The sequence below is a fragment of the Molothrus aeneus genome, chromosome 5 (genome assembly GCF_037042795.1).
Source record: "Molothrus aeneus isolate 106 chromosome 5, BPBGC_Maene_1.0, whole genome shotgun sequence".
Taxonomy (NCBI): domain Eukaryota; kingdom Metazoa; phylum Chordata; class Aves; order Passeriformes; family Icteridae; genus Molothrus; species Molothrus aeneus.
In genome coordinates this window covers 29,788,116-29,805,935 of record NC_089650.1, presented here as the reverse complement: position 1 = coordinate 29,805,935, position 17,820 = coordinate 29,788,116, and the positions used below count along the sequence as shown (strand labels likewise).

The following is a 17,820-nucleotide window of genomic DNA, read 5'->3' as shown; positions in this document are numbered from 1 at the left end:
GTCGAATATGGAAAATGCACTACAGGGATCCCAGTTAGGCATGATTCTGATGGAAAGTGCTTCTATTAATAAAGTTTTAAAGAAACCTAGAAATGGCATGAAAATGAAATTACCTATCTTGTGTGAGCTCCGTGCCTCTACTTTTGTCGTATACTTCTTTCACTGGAAGCCTTTGTACAGCAGGAAACAGCTGTGCAATGTCCATGCTGTTCCCTGGTGCAACTGATGTTATTTTGATGTCCTTAATTTAGATCTGTTTTCTACTATAGGTATTTTCCTTCAAAAGTAGCTTAGTGGTCTAATTAAATCAGATAAGGCTTTGCTTCAGCTACTTAAGGCCTATAAGAATTTGTTCAGACAAAGTAAATGTGGATTGACTCCCATCCATCATAAAACCCTGATAAAATACAATACATTCCTTGAAATCTTAAAGGAGATTATTCTGTAAAAGGAAAAAAATTGAGCCACAATATGCTTGGTCTATGCCAAACTTGATGCTCACTATGTTCACATGGTTCAGCTGTTTCAGGGAAGATGTGCATGTGCTGCATATTTATAACCAAAATTGTTAATCTGTTGCAGTAGATCTTATACATCAGTATAGTATAACATCAAACTGTGCTTCCAGATTTATTATGTTATTTTATGCACTGGTACCAAAGGGAAGAAAGAGGGGAGTCATATATCTAGAGAGGTGTATTTTTATGGTAAGCACATCTGCAGCCTTAATTTGCACAAGAAAGCTGCATGGCTGCATTGTCAAAGGCACAGATTCTTTGTGGTAATGTGACAGAGAGAGACACAGACTTCCCCATCATTGTCCAATTTTTTATACCCCCAATTAAAAGAAATTATGGAAAAATTAAATTTAACTCCCGATGGAATGTATATGTTTGAGATTTTTATTTTCAAAGGGCATCTCTATCTTCCTTTGTGTTTTGATATGTGGTGTCTTGTCCACGTCAAATTTTGTTTTCTATATTACAGTTTTACTACCCTGAAATTGGAGGGGCAGATAATTAGAATATATAAGGATGATGCAAGGCAGATTTACCCTACATTGTCTCCTTTATGGAGATAATTTTTCAGTTGTCTTTTCAGCAATTTCTTTTGGGACCACTCGAGGGACATACTTTTTTAATCTGACAGTATGGGTACCTTACATCTGTGGAAGTACAGTGCTTTTACATCCACAGTTCTATTGAACTTTCTGATTAGTAAATCTGGCATGCTCTCTACCAGGATATGGCCTTGGTATACTAATTGCATCTGAAACAGAAAAATCATTAAATCAATAGATGAGATGTTAAGCTAGAACCATGTAACATACATTCATATAAATGCTACCTAATTTTGCTTTTTAACAATATGTGGTATGTGTCGGAAAATCTTGTGTCCTTTTTTAAAATTTATTTTTTTTACAAACACATTCCATTTAATTATCAAGTAAAATATAAGCCTTTAGGGAAAATGGCTGCTAGCAAGCTAATCTTTTATTAGCATTATTATTTAATATAAATATTTAATTTTTATTATGGTGGTTACGGAGTTTTAGTTATTTTTAATTATATGTTAATTATTGTTAAGGCTATGTTAATCAAATATATTTAAATATAATTAATATCCTGGTATGATTTTAGTGGTGAGTTTTTGGCTAGTTTATTATTTTTGTGGGATTTTGTTTAATTTTATTTTGAAGTATTATTTTTAAATTCCAAATATTCTGAGGAAATATGGGAAAATCCTATTGGTGAATGGTAGTTTTGCAAGTAGTCTATCTTTGTGGGAAATAAAATCCACTTGAGTATAGGGATTTAATTTTGGTGGTGAAAATCTAGCTAAAAGGTATCCCATTTCTGATTTATTTGAAAGTATTAATAGAAATGTCCATGAACTTAGTATGCACTTCTTTAAATGGTGTTTCAGTTGCATATTAATGTTTTTCTTGCGCTACATTTGTAAATGAGAATTATAGTTAAATAATCTATGAGCTTTCTAGTAGAATAAGACAAGAAATGGGTTCATAAAACTCAGAAAATATTAACTGAACTAACCCCTGTGCAGCTGGAAACAATTTTGAAATACTGATTGGTCTCATTTTACTCCAGTCATTGATTGAATTTATTACCACCACTCATTGTGCAGGCAATGCTGCATGTCTGTGTGTTTGATTAGGGACATTTATAGCTTAAGGTTTTCACTGCCATGAATTTCTTTCTCTGTCATTGTTACCTCTGTTGGACTTTACAGATCTGACAAGATTTATTAATAAAGTGTCCATGTGTGATCTTTCAGAATTTTAGCATGAGATTTGAAAGATTTTGCAAAAGAAGTAATTGTTAAAGTAAACATAGTAATCTACTTGCACGTTTGTTTGCATATTTTCTGCCAATGGACACTCTTGTTATCTTTCTAACGCCTAAATCATTTGTGTTGCAAGTTTTTAACAATGTATGATTGTAAATATTGGCAAATATTATTTTTCTTATTTTAATCTCAGGCAAATGCATCCTGAATTACAGCAATCAATCCATACATGTTTTCTCTGACATTTTGATGGAAATTTATCTCAAGTTGGCATAGGTATTATTAAATTGCATCAGCCTAATGCATAAATTCACTTCAGTGAATTAATGGTTCTGTGACCTGTTGCTTGATTCTATTTTGTTAGAGAATAGAATGATCTATAAGATCATTCCAGACCATAGAATTCTATTCTATGGTAGACCATAGCATTCTATTCTATTCTATTCTATTCTATTCTATTCTATTCTATTCTATTCTATTCTATTCTATTCTATTCTATTCTATTCTATTCTAGTGGTAGGAGCCGTTATCAATTTTCAACTTTTTCTTTTCTTCATTTACAAGATGGCATTTATAACAGACCCCCTAACAGTGCTTCCTTCTGTAGCAATCTATGTTCTAATTACTTATAATATAGGAATTCTTGATACCGGTTCCTCAGAAAAAAATGTTCAGCTATAGAGAATTACCTGCAAAGAGTCACAGAAGCACACAATCAACTGAGTTGGAAGTCACCCGCAAGGATCATTAAGTCTAAGTCCTGGCCCTGCACAGCACTATCCCCAAAAGTCACAATATGTGCCTGAGAGTATTGTTCAGACTCTTCTGGAACTCTGTCAGGGTTGGTGCTGTGACCACTTTCCTGGGGAGCCTGCTCCAGTGCCCAGCCATCCCCTGGGTGAAGAACCTTTTCCTGATATCCAACCTAAACCACCCCTGACACAGCTTCAGGCCACTCCCTCAGATCCCATCACTGGGTACCACAGAGAAGAGATCAGTGCCTGCCCCTCCTTTTGCCCTCCAAATGAAGTCATAACTGCCATGAGGTCTCCCCTCAGTCTCCTCCTGGCTGAACAGTCCAGATGACCTCAGCAGCTCCTCATACGGCCTCCCCTCAAGGCCCTTCACCATCCTGATTGTCCTCTGTTGGGCACTCTCTAATAGGTTAAGATCTTTCTTATATCATGGCACCCAAAACTGCCCCCAGCACTCAAGGTGAGACCACTCCAGTGCAGAGCAGAGCAGGACAATCCCCTCCCTTTCCCAGCTGGCCACGCTGTGCCTGATGTCCCCAGGACAGGGTTGGCCCTCCTGGCTGCCAGGGCACTGCTGACTCATGTTCAATGTGTCATCAGCCAGGACCCTTTATGCAGCACTGCATTTCCAGCCTTTCACTCCCCGATCTGTCCGCACGTCCAGGGCTGCCTCATCCCAGGTGAAGAATCTGGTGCTTGTCTTTTGTCAGCTTCATATGGTTGGTGATCTCTCATCTCTCTGGTTGAGGTCTCTCTGCAGAACTTCCCTGCCTTCAGGGACATCAACAGCTCCTCCCAGTTTTCATCTGTGAAGTTCAGGGAAATACAGTTTCTTTCTTTACAGTTTGGTATTTAGATTGACATATTGTAGCTTTGTTTCTAGTTTCCCCCCCCCCGCCCCCCCCGCCCCTGCTCAGAAATGTCCTCAAAGTTTTAAGAGTTTAGTTTGTGAAGTCGTTGAGCTCTTAAAACCTATTAAAAATTGAATTTCCATTTACTCCAAGGTTTTAAATCTCTTCTTATATCAGAATCCATCATGAAAGATAGATAAGAACCTTGGATCCATTTGATATTTGGCAGTGCGTTCAGCCTTTACTACCCACAGATAATAGTTCCATCACTTATGGCTGCTTACATTACTCTTAAAACATCTTGTTGTTAATTACTTGAAACTCTGCCAAGCTGTAACAGGTTGGGGTAGAATTTTCCACTTAAAGAAAAGGACAATATGGATTCCTCATTTCCTGTATGCTAATGAAGCAGGGGCCTCTGGGAGAAATAGTATGCAATCAAGTAATTAAACATTTTACATTAAAGCATGCAGCTTGGCAGAGGAGTTGAGGGGAGTATAAAGCTTGACTTCTGGCTTCTTCCGTCCTTTCTACACTTAATGACCTTGTTTTGTGCAGATAAAGTATATTGTTGTGTCACTTACTTGTGACTGCTGACAGAGTGAAAAGATCACATGATGTTACTGTCACTGAATGTGATGTTCATGTTCTTTTGGGATTTCGTACCTGTTTGGACTTTTTTTTTAATTTAGCCTGGGATTTTTTGCAGGGAATTGTTCTGTCTTTTTGGCCCTAAACAGCAGCAGAATTACCTAAGTGCTTCTGGATATCGGATATCCAGACCAGTGCATGAGTACGAAATGCTATGTAGAACTTTGATTTAGAACAAGTAGACTTTTTTCCCAGACAGGGATGCAAGCCTCTAAATACAGCAGGCTTGTTTGAAAAAAGTCTGTTTGTTCTTAACAATCATGTTGGTCTCTTAACCTTGGCTTAGTATGCCTTCTGTCTCTACATCATGCTTATTTTATCTGTGATCTGAACTTTGATCATTTTGCATGCACCATGCCCTAACTCCTGAAATTCAAAACGTGATACCACGTTTTGCCTGGTATCCTTCTCCTCTGGTGACAAAGACATAAAAAAAAAATCTGACTTGGCCTTATCCAATTTTCTTTTATGAAGAAAATCTTCCATAGCCTCTGTAAATATTCAAGATAAAGAGATAAAAGTAGCTCCCATGCTATGAGTTATTTCTCCTCTTTGAGAATCTTTTTGTCCAAGTTTTGATAGTGTGGTAGTTGCCTTCAATCTTGATTAAAGAACTTTGATTCTTCTGTCTCCCTGGTACCTTCACAGTTATTAATTTCCATGTAATGCAGAACTGGAGGCTGTAACTCACCTGGAGACAGCCTTAGCTGATCTTTACTTGGGTCAGGTGTAGTCTCTTGATCCTCCAGGAGTAGCATTTGATAACCTGTGTCTTCATAAGTTTTCGAAGATACTTAGTCATTTATTAGAAATGGACCAGCTGCTGGGATGATGAAATCCTGAATCTTCAAGTGGCATTTTCAGGGTGTCATTGACCCAGGAAAGGGCACGTTTATATCCAGAGTCCTCGTGAAAGAGCTCTGTAAGTGCAGAGTTAATCTGAAAGCTGTTATTATTCACCACTACATACTTGTTTCATATTGATTGTCTCCAACCTTTGAGAAATTTGTTTTCTTCTTGAAGAAAGAGACTTTCTTGCTGTGTATGCAAAACTCTTTCCCAGAGACTTCATAATTACAATTATCTAACACTAATATATATATAAAAAACATATAACATTCCATTCATATATTGTTCTTCAACATTACTTGACGCAGCTTCTCATTGTAAAGGATTTCACCTTGAAAAATGTCCAGTTTCAGTCATTTTGTATGTGACTTCATAAGATTAGCAATTTTAAACTAATAGATGCTATGTTTTAATTTAAAGAAGTTGTGGTAGATGACCAAATATAGCGGCATTCAGAGATTAGTTTTTTTAATGTCTTGCCCCTCCAATCAATATCCTTTCAGAACTGTTTTCTTATACTACCCTAGTTTTTGGTTCTTGTTATTATGATTAAATGCAAACATTTATCATGTTCTCCCTGCTATTCCATGCTTTTCAATGTAGAGCAATGGAAAAGAAGTAGCTTTTCTAAAGTAGATGAGGTAAGAGTTCTGTTACTTTGAGACTTTTGACTAAAGCTTTGCAGGTGGTGCTCTCTCTGGCAATTCTTTTCCAACAATAGTTTTCATCTCAGCTATGCTATTTCAGCCCTAATAGGGCCTTAACTTAATCTCCTCGCTCAAGTTTCTCCAAGGTTTTTTGTGTGCGGTTGCAAGTGTTCAAATCACTTCGCCTTTTTCTAGATCTCTGCACATATAAAACATAGAAAATTATGTGATAAACAAATCATGGAAATCTTGAGAAATTTTTGGCATTCTCACTAGCATTTGCTTGACCCTGCAGGAGAAGCCTATATGAGAATGAGCCGGCTGCCTGAAGCAGAGCACTGGTATGTGGAGTCACTGCGATCCAAGAGCGACCACATCCCAGCCCACCTCACTTATGGAAAACTGCTGGCTCTGACGGTGAGTTTATCAGCACCTCCTTTCAATAGGTTAGGTAAAGGAATGGGAAGGCTTTGTCCTGAAAATTGCTTATTGCCTGATTGTGACACTGTTTCAGTCATTCCTTTTAATTAAGGACTTGGACGGCATTGGGTTTTTGTTTTTTTTTTTTTTGTGAGACATTGCCTCTATTCTTGAGATAGTATCAACTCTGTGCTGGAAAAAAAACATTCTAATGGCACAGGAACTTTGTAATGCACAGTAAGGAGTTCTCTCGATAAAGCCTTTGTAAGTTCTTTGGATGACAAGTAATGGAATTAATTCTGTGAGATATTCAGTGTTTGACTCAGGGCTGTTGGAGCAGCCTATGGCTGAGTGTCACCTATACTTTGTAAATAACATCTTGTGCTTTGAATTTGCACTTCTTTAGGAGTATCTCTTTGAGCATGTGAAAGGAAGTACTCAACTATTAAGAGCTAGTTCTAAAAAATCAGAGGAGTTGGACTTCTTTATTTTTGTAAAATTTACTTAACTTTTGGCTGCAGGTGTGCTTGTGGCTCCAGCTAAACTAACTCCCTTTGATAGTTATAGCAAAGTGCCAGTCCCTCCTTGATGTTCACACATTTTGAAGATGAAATGGATTTCTATTTTATTAATTCAAATAATTCTGGTTTTAAACTGTCTTTCATTTGTTTTTCGTTTCTCATTCCCATTTTTCTTTCATTTTTATCTGTTCTACATTTGGTTTCCTTGTTTACCTTAGTGAGTTCATATTTGCTTCCTGTAATCTACTGATACACCTCTGCATAGTTCTTGAGTCCTTGTGCCTCAGTCTGAATATTCCTCCATTGAAAGTTCCTCAACTATTCACCTGGTGATAAACTTTTTCTATGGTCTTGATTGTGCTGTCCAGTCTTCAAGCAAAAAATGTCTTATTGTGGAACACATGATTAAATTCAGGAGATCCATTACTGTTTTAAAAGTATCTGAATTTAGAAAAGGGGAAGGAATTACAACATAAGATTTCTGTATAAGTAACAGGTGACAACATGGTTTGAAAGATTTAAAAATTGGTCTGTGTTACTATGTAATATTAAATGCAGAGTTTTATTAAAAGCTGTGTGGAAGGGACGGTTTCAACATGAAGTGGAAGTCGGGGTGGTAGTGTTATATCCCCACTGCCTGTCAGTTCCATGTCCTGGAAAGGCTTTTTTGGAACAATTCCAGTTAAAATTGCTGGGATATTGACAAATATATGCACCCATTGTTTGTCTTCTTCTAGAATATAACTACAAATAGGTTGTACAGTAAGATTTCCATATTTATCTTGCTTTTCCAGCAGATATCTTTGTATATTGGACCTAAGAATAATAGCAGAAAGTCAGTGTTATTGGCTTCTTCTTAGGAGATCTTTGACACAAAAGTGCTAATTTATTGGAATTGCTGTGGGGAGGTGTTGTGGTTTAGGAATAGTATTTCCCAATTTAGTGTTCCCACTGTAACACTCCAAACCACACGCTGCTCTCTCACTACTCCCTCTCCCTCCTGCAGCGGGCTGGAGAGGAGACTTGGAGGCACAAAAGGTAAAGATCATGAGCTGAAACAAGGACAATTTACTGCAAACAGTAATAAAATAATAAAACAAATAGTAAGAGCAGCCATATTAATAACAAAGTATATGAGAGAGGCAAATGATTTGCATGGGAATGCTCACAACTCAGCAACCCCCGGCAATACCCGACCATGCCACCATGCTCCTCGATCCAGAAGTGACCCCTTTCCCCCTTTCCTGGATGGGGAGGTGGTATAGAATAACCTCTGGGTCCTTTCCATGCCTCCTCCTGGCTACTGCAAAAATTAACCCTGTCCTGGCTAGGAGAGGAAGTAAAGAGTTTTCTTAATAAAATCCAAATTTCTTTTTGTTTGTTTGGTTTTTTTGTTATGCACACACACCCTCCTACCCCAGTAGTTCTGTGGTTAATTCTTTTGACTGCTGAGTGTGTGAAATATGAGGTCTGTTAGGGAAAGTCTTGCAGTGATTCTGGGAAACAAGGTCTCACAGTTTTCTTCAAAATAACGAAATCCCCAAATCCCAGAAGTTTACAAACATTGTGAGCCACTACTTTATTTTTTATTAATTCTGTCCCCTCATTGTGAAAGTGCAGGTATAGGATTAAAATTTGGTGTTATTATCCCAACTTTTAGAAGGAAGCAATGAAAAATCTGCATGAGTCCTAATAGTAGAATTGAACTGTTTGCATTTTTCTGGGGATACAAAGGGAAGATATGTGTGGTGTGGATTGTGAGCATCTGAGCTGTGTTTGTGGAAGAACATGTCTCAGCAAGAAGAACTGTGTACCGCTTTGAACCTTGAATACTGCATTATGATAGGAAATAAAATACCTTTCCTTTCTCAACACACACATGCTTTCCTGTACTTGATCTTTGCCATAGTTGTAGTGCATTCTCCTCACATTTGTTTGTTATTATCTCTTGACACTTGTGTCTTCATTACTGTTGCTTCTCATATTCATGACAATATGTACAGATAAGGTTGATGTCCCTTCCACTGACAGCAGTATAAGCTGAAAAGATGGTGCTGATGTCCTGTTGACTTTCAGGATTTCATAAACATATCCCAAGGAATGTTATGATAACAAAGTATTTACAGATAGCACAATATTTTTCTGACGGTTACTTCATTAATGAAAAATAAACTTCCCTTATCTTTGATTTACTGAAAATTGGCATTAATTCCAATTAGTTCTTTGAACTACAGGTCTGAAAAAATATTCAGCACAAAAATGGATGAAGAGATTTGGCAGTAAAATATGTGGTTTTTCTCTGAATTTTGGTCACTTAATCAGTTTTGCAGATTACTGTCTGCTCAGTAATTCAAAAAATGAATTTTGTCTAGTTTCTGGCATACTGAACTGTCCTAGTATTAGTTCCCATCGCAAATACATAATTGCTGTAACTGACATGCTTCCTGGCATTCTTCATAAACTTCCTTTGGATTCAGATTAGAGCTACTCCCTTTGGCATAGTTATTTCAGCCCAATCCCAACTTGAGCTATGACTGTAATTTATTCTTCTGTTATATTTTGCTACCTGGGTTAATGATAATTTTCTCACAGCCTGTAAATTTAGGAAAGAGAAAAGCCTACTTCAGTTAGCTTTTGGATGTTAGAGATGTGTTAGAAGCTTCTTTGCTGTCTTCTGTTGGAATCAAACTTTTGAACTTTTACAAACATGTTTCTAAATATAGGTACTGGGACAAAACTGTTAAGAACACTTCTCTGTGTCTCTTTTCTAGGAGAGAAATGTGAGATTGCTGATGTAGTGAAAGGTGGATGTAGGTGCTAATATAGATAGGAAATTTCTCTGTGAGTGAAATTGGGGTGTAAGGGAAGAGAGGAGGTAATTTCCAGACAAGTTCCTAAATTCCAGCCAAAGGCAATTCTACTATAAAACCCCCTAGCAGTAAAGTCAGACCTGTAAAGTTCACAAATTCAGCTACGTTTTATTTCCTTACTTTGATTCCAATGAAGTGGCTTAATTTTAACCTCAGCTTTTCTGCGTTCCCAAGTCTGTTGCCAGTATTAATGCTTACTGAAAGCAGCATCACATAGAATCAGAGAATCATTTCGGCTGGAAAAGATACAAGTAATGCCCAAATGGACTTGGACATGCTGCTGTACATGCAGGAAAAACAGACCAGCTTAAGATCTCCAGACGAATAGTTAATGAATTTACAGTCTTGTTACCTAATATCATAAGTTACAAGAATTTCCTAGCTCCTATATTAGTTCATGTTATATGTTTATATCTAAGAATTACAGCTCACTAAGCTACAACTTTCTCGAAAATATGCTAGGACAGCATAATATAGTGGCTGAAAATCATGATTAGTAGCTCAGTTACTAGAATAATTGAAAAATAGCCAGTTGTCTGGGGCTTAGGTTTGTCCTTCTTTTATATTTTTGAAACGACATGTAGGTGTTTAGAACTGCAGTGCTTTAGCATTATGTGCTTTTCATGCCTGTAACTTGTTAAGCTGCTTAAATAGTGAGGAATTTATTTTTCAATGTGACATGTTAGTTAACATAGCCAATCTTCTGGTAGCTTCGTACCACAGCATCTGAGCCTCATCCCTTGCTTAGGTATTTTATTTCTAGATTACAACGAAAAGCATAATTTTTTGAAAGACTTTAAAATTGCAAGGCTCTCAGCTTTAAGATGAAAATGAGACTGTCAAAAATGACAGTGCCAGGTGATGCCTTGAGCATGTATTGTAATTTGTTTTCCATTATATCAGCGACCTTCTAGAAGAGAAGGCATTGCCTGTCTTACTAAAAAAATAATTTGTGAGTAAGGCTTTTATTTTTTTTTTCTTCTTCTCACTGTAGTAGTCCTAAAGAGAAGACTAAAAAACCCTCCTCCCTCATAATGCCTGGCCTCTGCCATCAGTCAGTAGTTGATTGTTAAAGTAGCATGCTAGTCTGAGAAGCTTTATTTCAATTACAAATAAATGTTGTCAAGTTTTGTTTTGTCTGTTTTGAATGAAGTTGAGCCCACAAATGACCCTGCATAGTTTGCAGTAGTGACTCTAATTGCTAAAATACTTAGGGTCAGCCTCATCTTGTAACATTTAGTGTGTCACATCTAGGAATTACAGGCTTTGCCATACTTCTCTGGAAGAAATTGCACAGTGTTGTTTTGCATTTTACATGGCTCCACACAGTACTATTAATCTCCTATTTTTTACTGGATTGGAAAATCACCCAAAATGCTGTAAGAAAAATTTACTTTGCCTTGTAAAATTTTGCTGCTGGAGCTCCAAGTATTAAATTCAGCAATAATCATCCTAGAAGATTCCCTGTATTATAAAATATTTTATTTTAACATATTTTCTTCAAATGTGGTTTGGGAAAAGACAGTGATAGACATGACAGAGATAGGCAGTGTTTTGGATTAATATAAAAGTAACAGGATTGTGACATTCAAGTATCAATGTTGAAGTTTAGTACTTTTCTTAAGTTTTGAGATAATTACTCCTTAGTGAGTGACCGAATTTTTCCTGCAGTTGATTGTTGCTTATGCTTCTGACAAACAGAAGTCCAGTGAGATATCCTGCCATTTTTGGTTAGTTGTGAAATTACTCAGAGTGTTGCTATCAAATACCCTACTGTAGTCACTAATTGGTGTAGTGCTTGACTGTCATCTCAAAATAAATATAAATAAATTAAAACATGGAACTAAATGGAAGACAGGAAAAACAGAAAAGCATGGGATATAGGGGAAAAGGAGAATGGTATAGATGAATAGATCTATTACAACATTCTGTAAATGTTGTAAATTCAACATTTATGATTCCTGTAATTACTCGCTGCTGGTGTTTCAGCACAGAAAGGAAATTTGCATTTCTGTTGGAAAAATCTGTCATATTGTCATCTTTAATGTCACTGGTTCATTGCTACTTTTTTTCTGTCTCTCTAGATTTACACAATGGGAAGAATGCAGGAATGAGGGAGAACAGTCATGATGTCAAAAGAATCATGACTGTCTTTAAGACATAGCAATTGAAATGCTCTGTTAAATCTAGTCATGATCTTCCAGAACAGTTTCTTCTTTTAGTAATCAACTCCTTTAAAGCAAACAAAAATATTTTCAGTAATACTTGGGGGCCAATAAATGCCTACACATAGAGAAATCTTTAATTAGTGAAAAGGCATTTTCTGAATAGGTCAATTTAATTAGATCATGAAAGCTCTTAGGTATTTCATTTTGGGAAACCATATCCCTTGGCTGTTAGTACTGCTTCTAGGAAGTTTTTTTTTAAATGAAAATTGGATCCTTCAGTTAAAGTTACAGCATGACAATATAAAAATGACATTGAATCCATGAGAATGCCTTGCCTGAGAAATCAAGTTAAGCCAAGCAATAGCCATTACTGTTTTTCTGTCTTGTATTCAGCTTGACTTTGGAGCCTGGCATAGACACTATGAGCTTTCTTGACTCTTGAAATCTCTTGAGGGTTAAAATTGATATGTGCACAGTTTGTATTTAGTTCTGAGTTTGCAAAATGTGAGTTGTTTTAATTTTTGTTTCCAGCTTACAAGCAGTTCACTTGTAACAGCTAGAAGGAAGGGATTTTCCTCTTCAGCAGGGAAAATCAGGTTTGCTGACTTCGGAAGCGTAAGCCCTTTTTAAAAAGGTTTGGTTATCTGGTGTATCTGGAGCTTTAACACGTCCAGTCTGAATGACAGGATTTCCGAACTACAGAAATTTCAATAGCTGACATCTATTGAGCTTGTATTTCTTCAGAGGCTGGCTGCATGCCAGAAGTATTGCATCCATAGATATACTTTCCAGTCCCCTTAGGACATGTGTTAGGCTGCATGCCAACTGTAATAGAATTAATTGTAAAACAGAATATTTTCATTTAAATATACTGTATCTGTCTAGTTCATAAATGACTCTGGAACGGGTATTTAGGCACATAACCTCTCACTAACCTCCTTCAGGGATCTCATCTTTGGTATCGTGTTTCTAACTTCCTGTGGACAGGAAAGAGGGAGCCCTAAACTTCTCACTTTACTCAACATAAATCTAAAGCTTGTTACAGAGAACATCACTGACACAGAATGAACTGCTTTCATGAAAGAATCACAGCCTGCTTTGGGTTTGGAAGCAACCTTAAACATCATCTAGTTCTAACCCACCAAAAGAGAGATCTTTTTTGTTTTATTACATGGTTGAATAAAGCTGCTGTAGTTACTCTGTGTGTAGTAATTTTGTCAGTAATTGTGAAAAAATAGGCCAAATTTAAATTAGAAGAAATTCATAGGACTCAGTGAAAACAGCATGTGAAAATACTGAATTTATATTCTACTGACTGGCCAGTGAAATATGAATAGATCTTAATACATTTCTTTATCAGAAAATATAAAATGTGGTTTAAGACTGAACAGAAAAGAAAGGGACTAACCTGGAAATTTACTTCACATTTCATTACATATTTTTAATACAAAATGGTCAAAGCTTAATGACTGAAGTGAGTATTTCAATAGGGGTCTAGACAGTAAATAAATCACAAGGTATAGAATGAAATCTGTTCTTTAGAAGTTTACTTAAGACTTTACACAATATTTCTTGGTTCCAACAGTGATGTAATGAAGTAAATTCCTTCTAGACTTCAAGTTACCCCAAAAGAAACACTAAAAATAGATACACTATTTAAAAATACCACCAAACAAAAAAAAAAACCACCACAACAGAGCAACCAAATAAAAAATCCTCCAAGGGAAAAAAAAATTATGCTTACATTTCTTTTTGATATTGGTTTGAATACTTTAATAGAACAGGAATGATTTTGGTGATAGGAGACACATAAACCAAGAAAATGGATGTCACATAGCTTTAATATATTATTGATTAATTTGCTACATAATACTTGAAAAACATACCACCCTAATAGTGTGTCTCAGTCACGTCCCAAGCCAGTGAAGTTTTGAGCTGTGCTGTAATTTCTAGATCTATGTGTCAGTTCATATGCAGTTGTGTCACATTCCAAAATGCTTAAGGTCCAGTAGATTCCCGCAAAGTCAATGGGCACTGCTTCAATCTCAACCCTCTGGTTATCATGCCTTTAATTATCACTACAGATGTACACTCAAGAACACAGTTTATGTTACTATTCTCTCAATTAACCTTGGCTCATAGAAGAATCACACTGACTTCAGTAGCATCTCAGTGAAGCTAGTAGATGGATTTTTACTCAAAAAAATTCTGCATGTATTTGAAGGAGGACTAATGTTATATATTAAGGTGAAAATGAGCCACTTAAGGTGCAAATAGAAGATGAAACTACAGGAGGTTGGATGTTCTTGATTCTACCTAGGCTTATTTCGAAAAGCAACTAGGTTATGTACTGGGTTATGCAAGCAGTATGCAATGGACTGGATTGTGCATGTGAGGGCCCTGGTCCAGTGAAATGTTTGGGGAGGAGAGTGTTAGTCGTGACCAAGTTATGTGTCACTGGACAACATTATTTTAAATTTATTATAAAATTTAATAAATGGTGAATTACTTTGAATTGGTAGATAAAGATTTATAGTGTAATTTCCTTCAGAGCAGTTCAGTTCATGCTCCCATACACTGAGATGGCTTCTCTGCCGTATTTGATTGTTATTATTTTATTTTAATAAAGTTGAGATGCAAAGACAGGATTTGTCTCCTTACTCACAGGAAGGATAGAAACTGAGATAAATTTTAGACCTTTGATGTTAATAATCCAAGTCCTGTATATTTCAGTTGGTCTAGCATTTTACATATGAATTATGATACAAGATATTTGTATTGTAATTCAGAGTGAAGAGGGAAGAGTTAGAAATAACAGCAAAATGAAGGAAAAAAGAAGAATCCCTTTAGCTACTAAATGCTAAATATTAATGTTGTTTTTGAACTACTAATATTTAGACCTGGGGTGGCGAGCTTGCCTATGTCAATGACGTCATTGTAAGGTGCAACTCTATAGTTCCTGTTTCATTAGTCCAGCTAAGTAAAAACTTTTGAAGAATTTATTACGCATTTCCTCAGTATCACGCCATTTAAGTTGTGTTTTGCCTCACAATTTTTGTGAGGCAAAAGGAACTGGTTATGACATAGGATGTGCAGGTCTGCAATAACTTAAAGAAACATGGAAAGGAAGTCACTGGTTCAGTTCAAACTTTTTTCAAACTTTTTTACTATCACTGAATAGTCTGTGACTTTAAAACATTCTAGAGAGGAAGAAAAAAAGCATGTAACATAATACTTATTTTTCTCTATCAATGTGCACATTTTAATCAAACTTCCATTAATAAATCTTTTCATAATTCAATCTGTTTTATTAAAAATATGAATGCTTGCCAAAAAAATCCAAACAAAACAGATGTGGAGAGTGACAGTCAACTGCATTTGTAGCATAAATTAAGTTCTTTATGCAATCACTTTATTTCCAGTTAAAGTTGGTAAAACTATATTGAAGAATGAAGTCTGTGTCCTACTGGTGAAACCCTCCTAAGTTTTGAAGAATGATGAATATTTATGTCATATAAAGTTGGTTCAAATTGCAGAGACCACCTAATTTGTTGCACCACCTTACTGGTTGCCACTGTGTCATCATAGTTTCCACAGGAGGGTTATTCAGAGCTGCTCAGCTGTATTAGTCTTTCCCAGTTTTACTACCATTGCAGGGTCCCTGGGCCTCCAGCAGCCTGAAGTACAACAGCTGCCTCAACATGAATTTGGCACAGTTAACGAGAAAAGTGAGGAAAAAAAAATTGGGGTGGATATCGAAATGCTAGTTTTGTCCTCAGCTTTTTAATATTTTAAGAATAAATACAGTCTTCCACTAATGAATGAACTGCCCTTAGCTGGCTTATTTTCAGTTGTTTTGGTGGTCATAACAGTAATTTAAATTTCATTTGTATGTCTGTAAAAGCTGTATGTCTGACCATATTAGCAAGCACAGATACATTGTTTTGGTCTCTAGGGAAGAAGCAACCAACAAAATAAAAAATCTCTTGCAGTCAACTGCAAAGAACTGGTCTTAAAAATCAAGCTCCTGAAATAATATTTAAACAATTAACAGTTTGTCTTCCAAAACTGCAAGCACCCAGCCATTCTGATTTAGAGTCTGTGTGATCTGTGGAGAGTGAGGTATTTCTGAAGTTGGTATTTCTGACAACTTATGTGTTAGGTTATAAGAGCCCTGTATTACTTACCTGCACTTTTAATATTTTTTTTTCATTTTTAATTTGTTGGTATTGCTGGAAGATGGTAAGCAGGGGCAATTCATCTATATTTGGGTGTGAGACAGGGGAGAGGGGGACTGATGTTTTCTTTATTAATGGAAAACTCCAGGAAGCTTGTCCTCATTATATGCTTTAGGTCCAGATCCAGTAAGGCAAATATCAGCCAATGCTCCAAATCAATTATTAAAGTGTCTTCATCATGTTCAAGTTCTTTTCTTCAGCAAGGAGATTGGCATTGATTGTTTTATGATTCTGTCTTGTTAGTCTCTGCACTGTTAGTCTCTGAAAAGCCATAAATATGCCAGTACCTCTGTGCAGAGGATCTCCATTAGGGCTTGGGCTGGGACCACCCACTCATTTCTCCAGAGCAGACCAGTAGCTCTCATAGAGCACCTTTTCATTAGCTCCTGACCTGGACTGAATGTAAACTGGTGACCAAGAGGAGAAAGGTATTTTCTATCCCATTATTGATCCTCAGGGCTGTCAAGTATTTTCATTAAAATTTATTAATAACTTCTTTATCCTTCAAATAAGTCTGCTGTCATGCTGTTGTAAACTTACAGTTTTTTGCCTTGTAAAATTGCCAAAGCATGTAATTATGCATATATGACTGCAAACCCTGCTGCTAGAAATTGGGAGGTTACCAGTGGCTCTCAATTCCTGCCTTTGTATGGGTCAATACATGTAACAGTGAGCATGCACACCAAAAGCCTTCCTGTCCCAAATCAGTTGTTTTCAACTGTTTAAACAATTATTTGGATTTTCTTTAAAAGTTATCATTTTATTCACTTACGCCATCTGTTTTATTTAACACTGAGAACATACAGTGGGAAAGGAACAGTGACAGGATCACTCTCAAGTAAAATATACAGTGTCTGCATTCTGTTGGGTAGTTAAGATGTATATTGGATAATTGAAACAAGTTGATAAATACTAAGTTTTAATTGTGAAATAGCCTGATTCTGTAAAGTGGTTGTATTTTACATATTTTGTCACAAAAAGTAATGTGTGTTAAATCTATGCTGAGGTATTGACATTTTAGCAGTAGACTGCATTAAAGAGGACATTTTAGCTGGTGTGATGCTAGGTTCCTCACAATGCCAGTCTGCAAGACAACACTTTTATTCATTTTTTAAAATAATTTTTGTCAAATGTGGATAAATGAAAGTGATGGTCAACATGAACAAATAGAGCTTTTGTTGTTTTTAATGAGATAACTTTATGTCTTGGTTGATATAATTAAAGCTTTTTCTCCCCTTTATCTGTGAAATGACCATTTGAGCCTGTAAATAGCACAGTTCTTTTGATGTTATGTATGCTGGCACCTGTCATCACTGTGTATTGTAGGTCTCCTGACTAGCCTGAACTTGAGTGCAGTATGCCATTTGGAAAGTGCCAAAAAGAGTAGAGCAGTCATGTATTTTTGGTGATTATAGTAAATAAAAATTAATAATGTTTGACAAATGTTTGTGGCCTTCTAATTCTGTAGGTAGAAGCTACAATTTTGTGACTGTATTCAATGAACTGTGCTTTGATATTCTAGAAATAGACACAAAGTGCAACT

At 36.3% G+C, this 17,820-nt stretch overlaps 1 protein-coding gene across 1 annotated transcript in view; it reads left to right on the top strand.

The window, feature by feature from the left end:
• TMTC2 (transmembrane O-mannosyltransferase targeting cadherins 2) overlaps window positions 1-17,820 on the top strand; it is a 233,977-nt gene that overhangs the window by 169,747 nt on the left and 46,410 nt on the right. Inside the window, exon 8 of the mRNA XM_066550550.1 lies at window positions 6,356-6,477. Coding sequence (XP_066406647.1) covers window positions 6,356-6,477 — 122 coding nt within the window. The remainder of the gene's footprint in view (window positions 1-6,355; window positions 6,478-17,820) is intronic.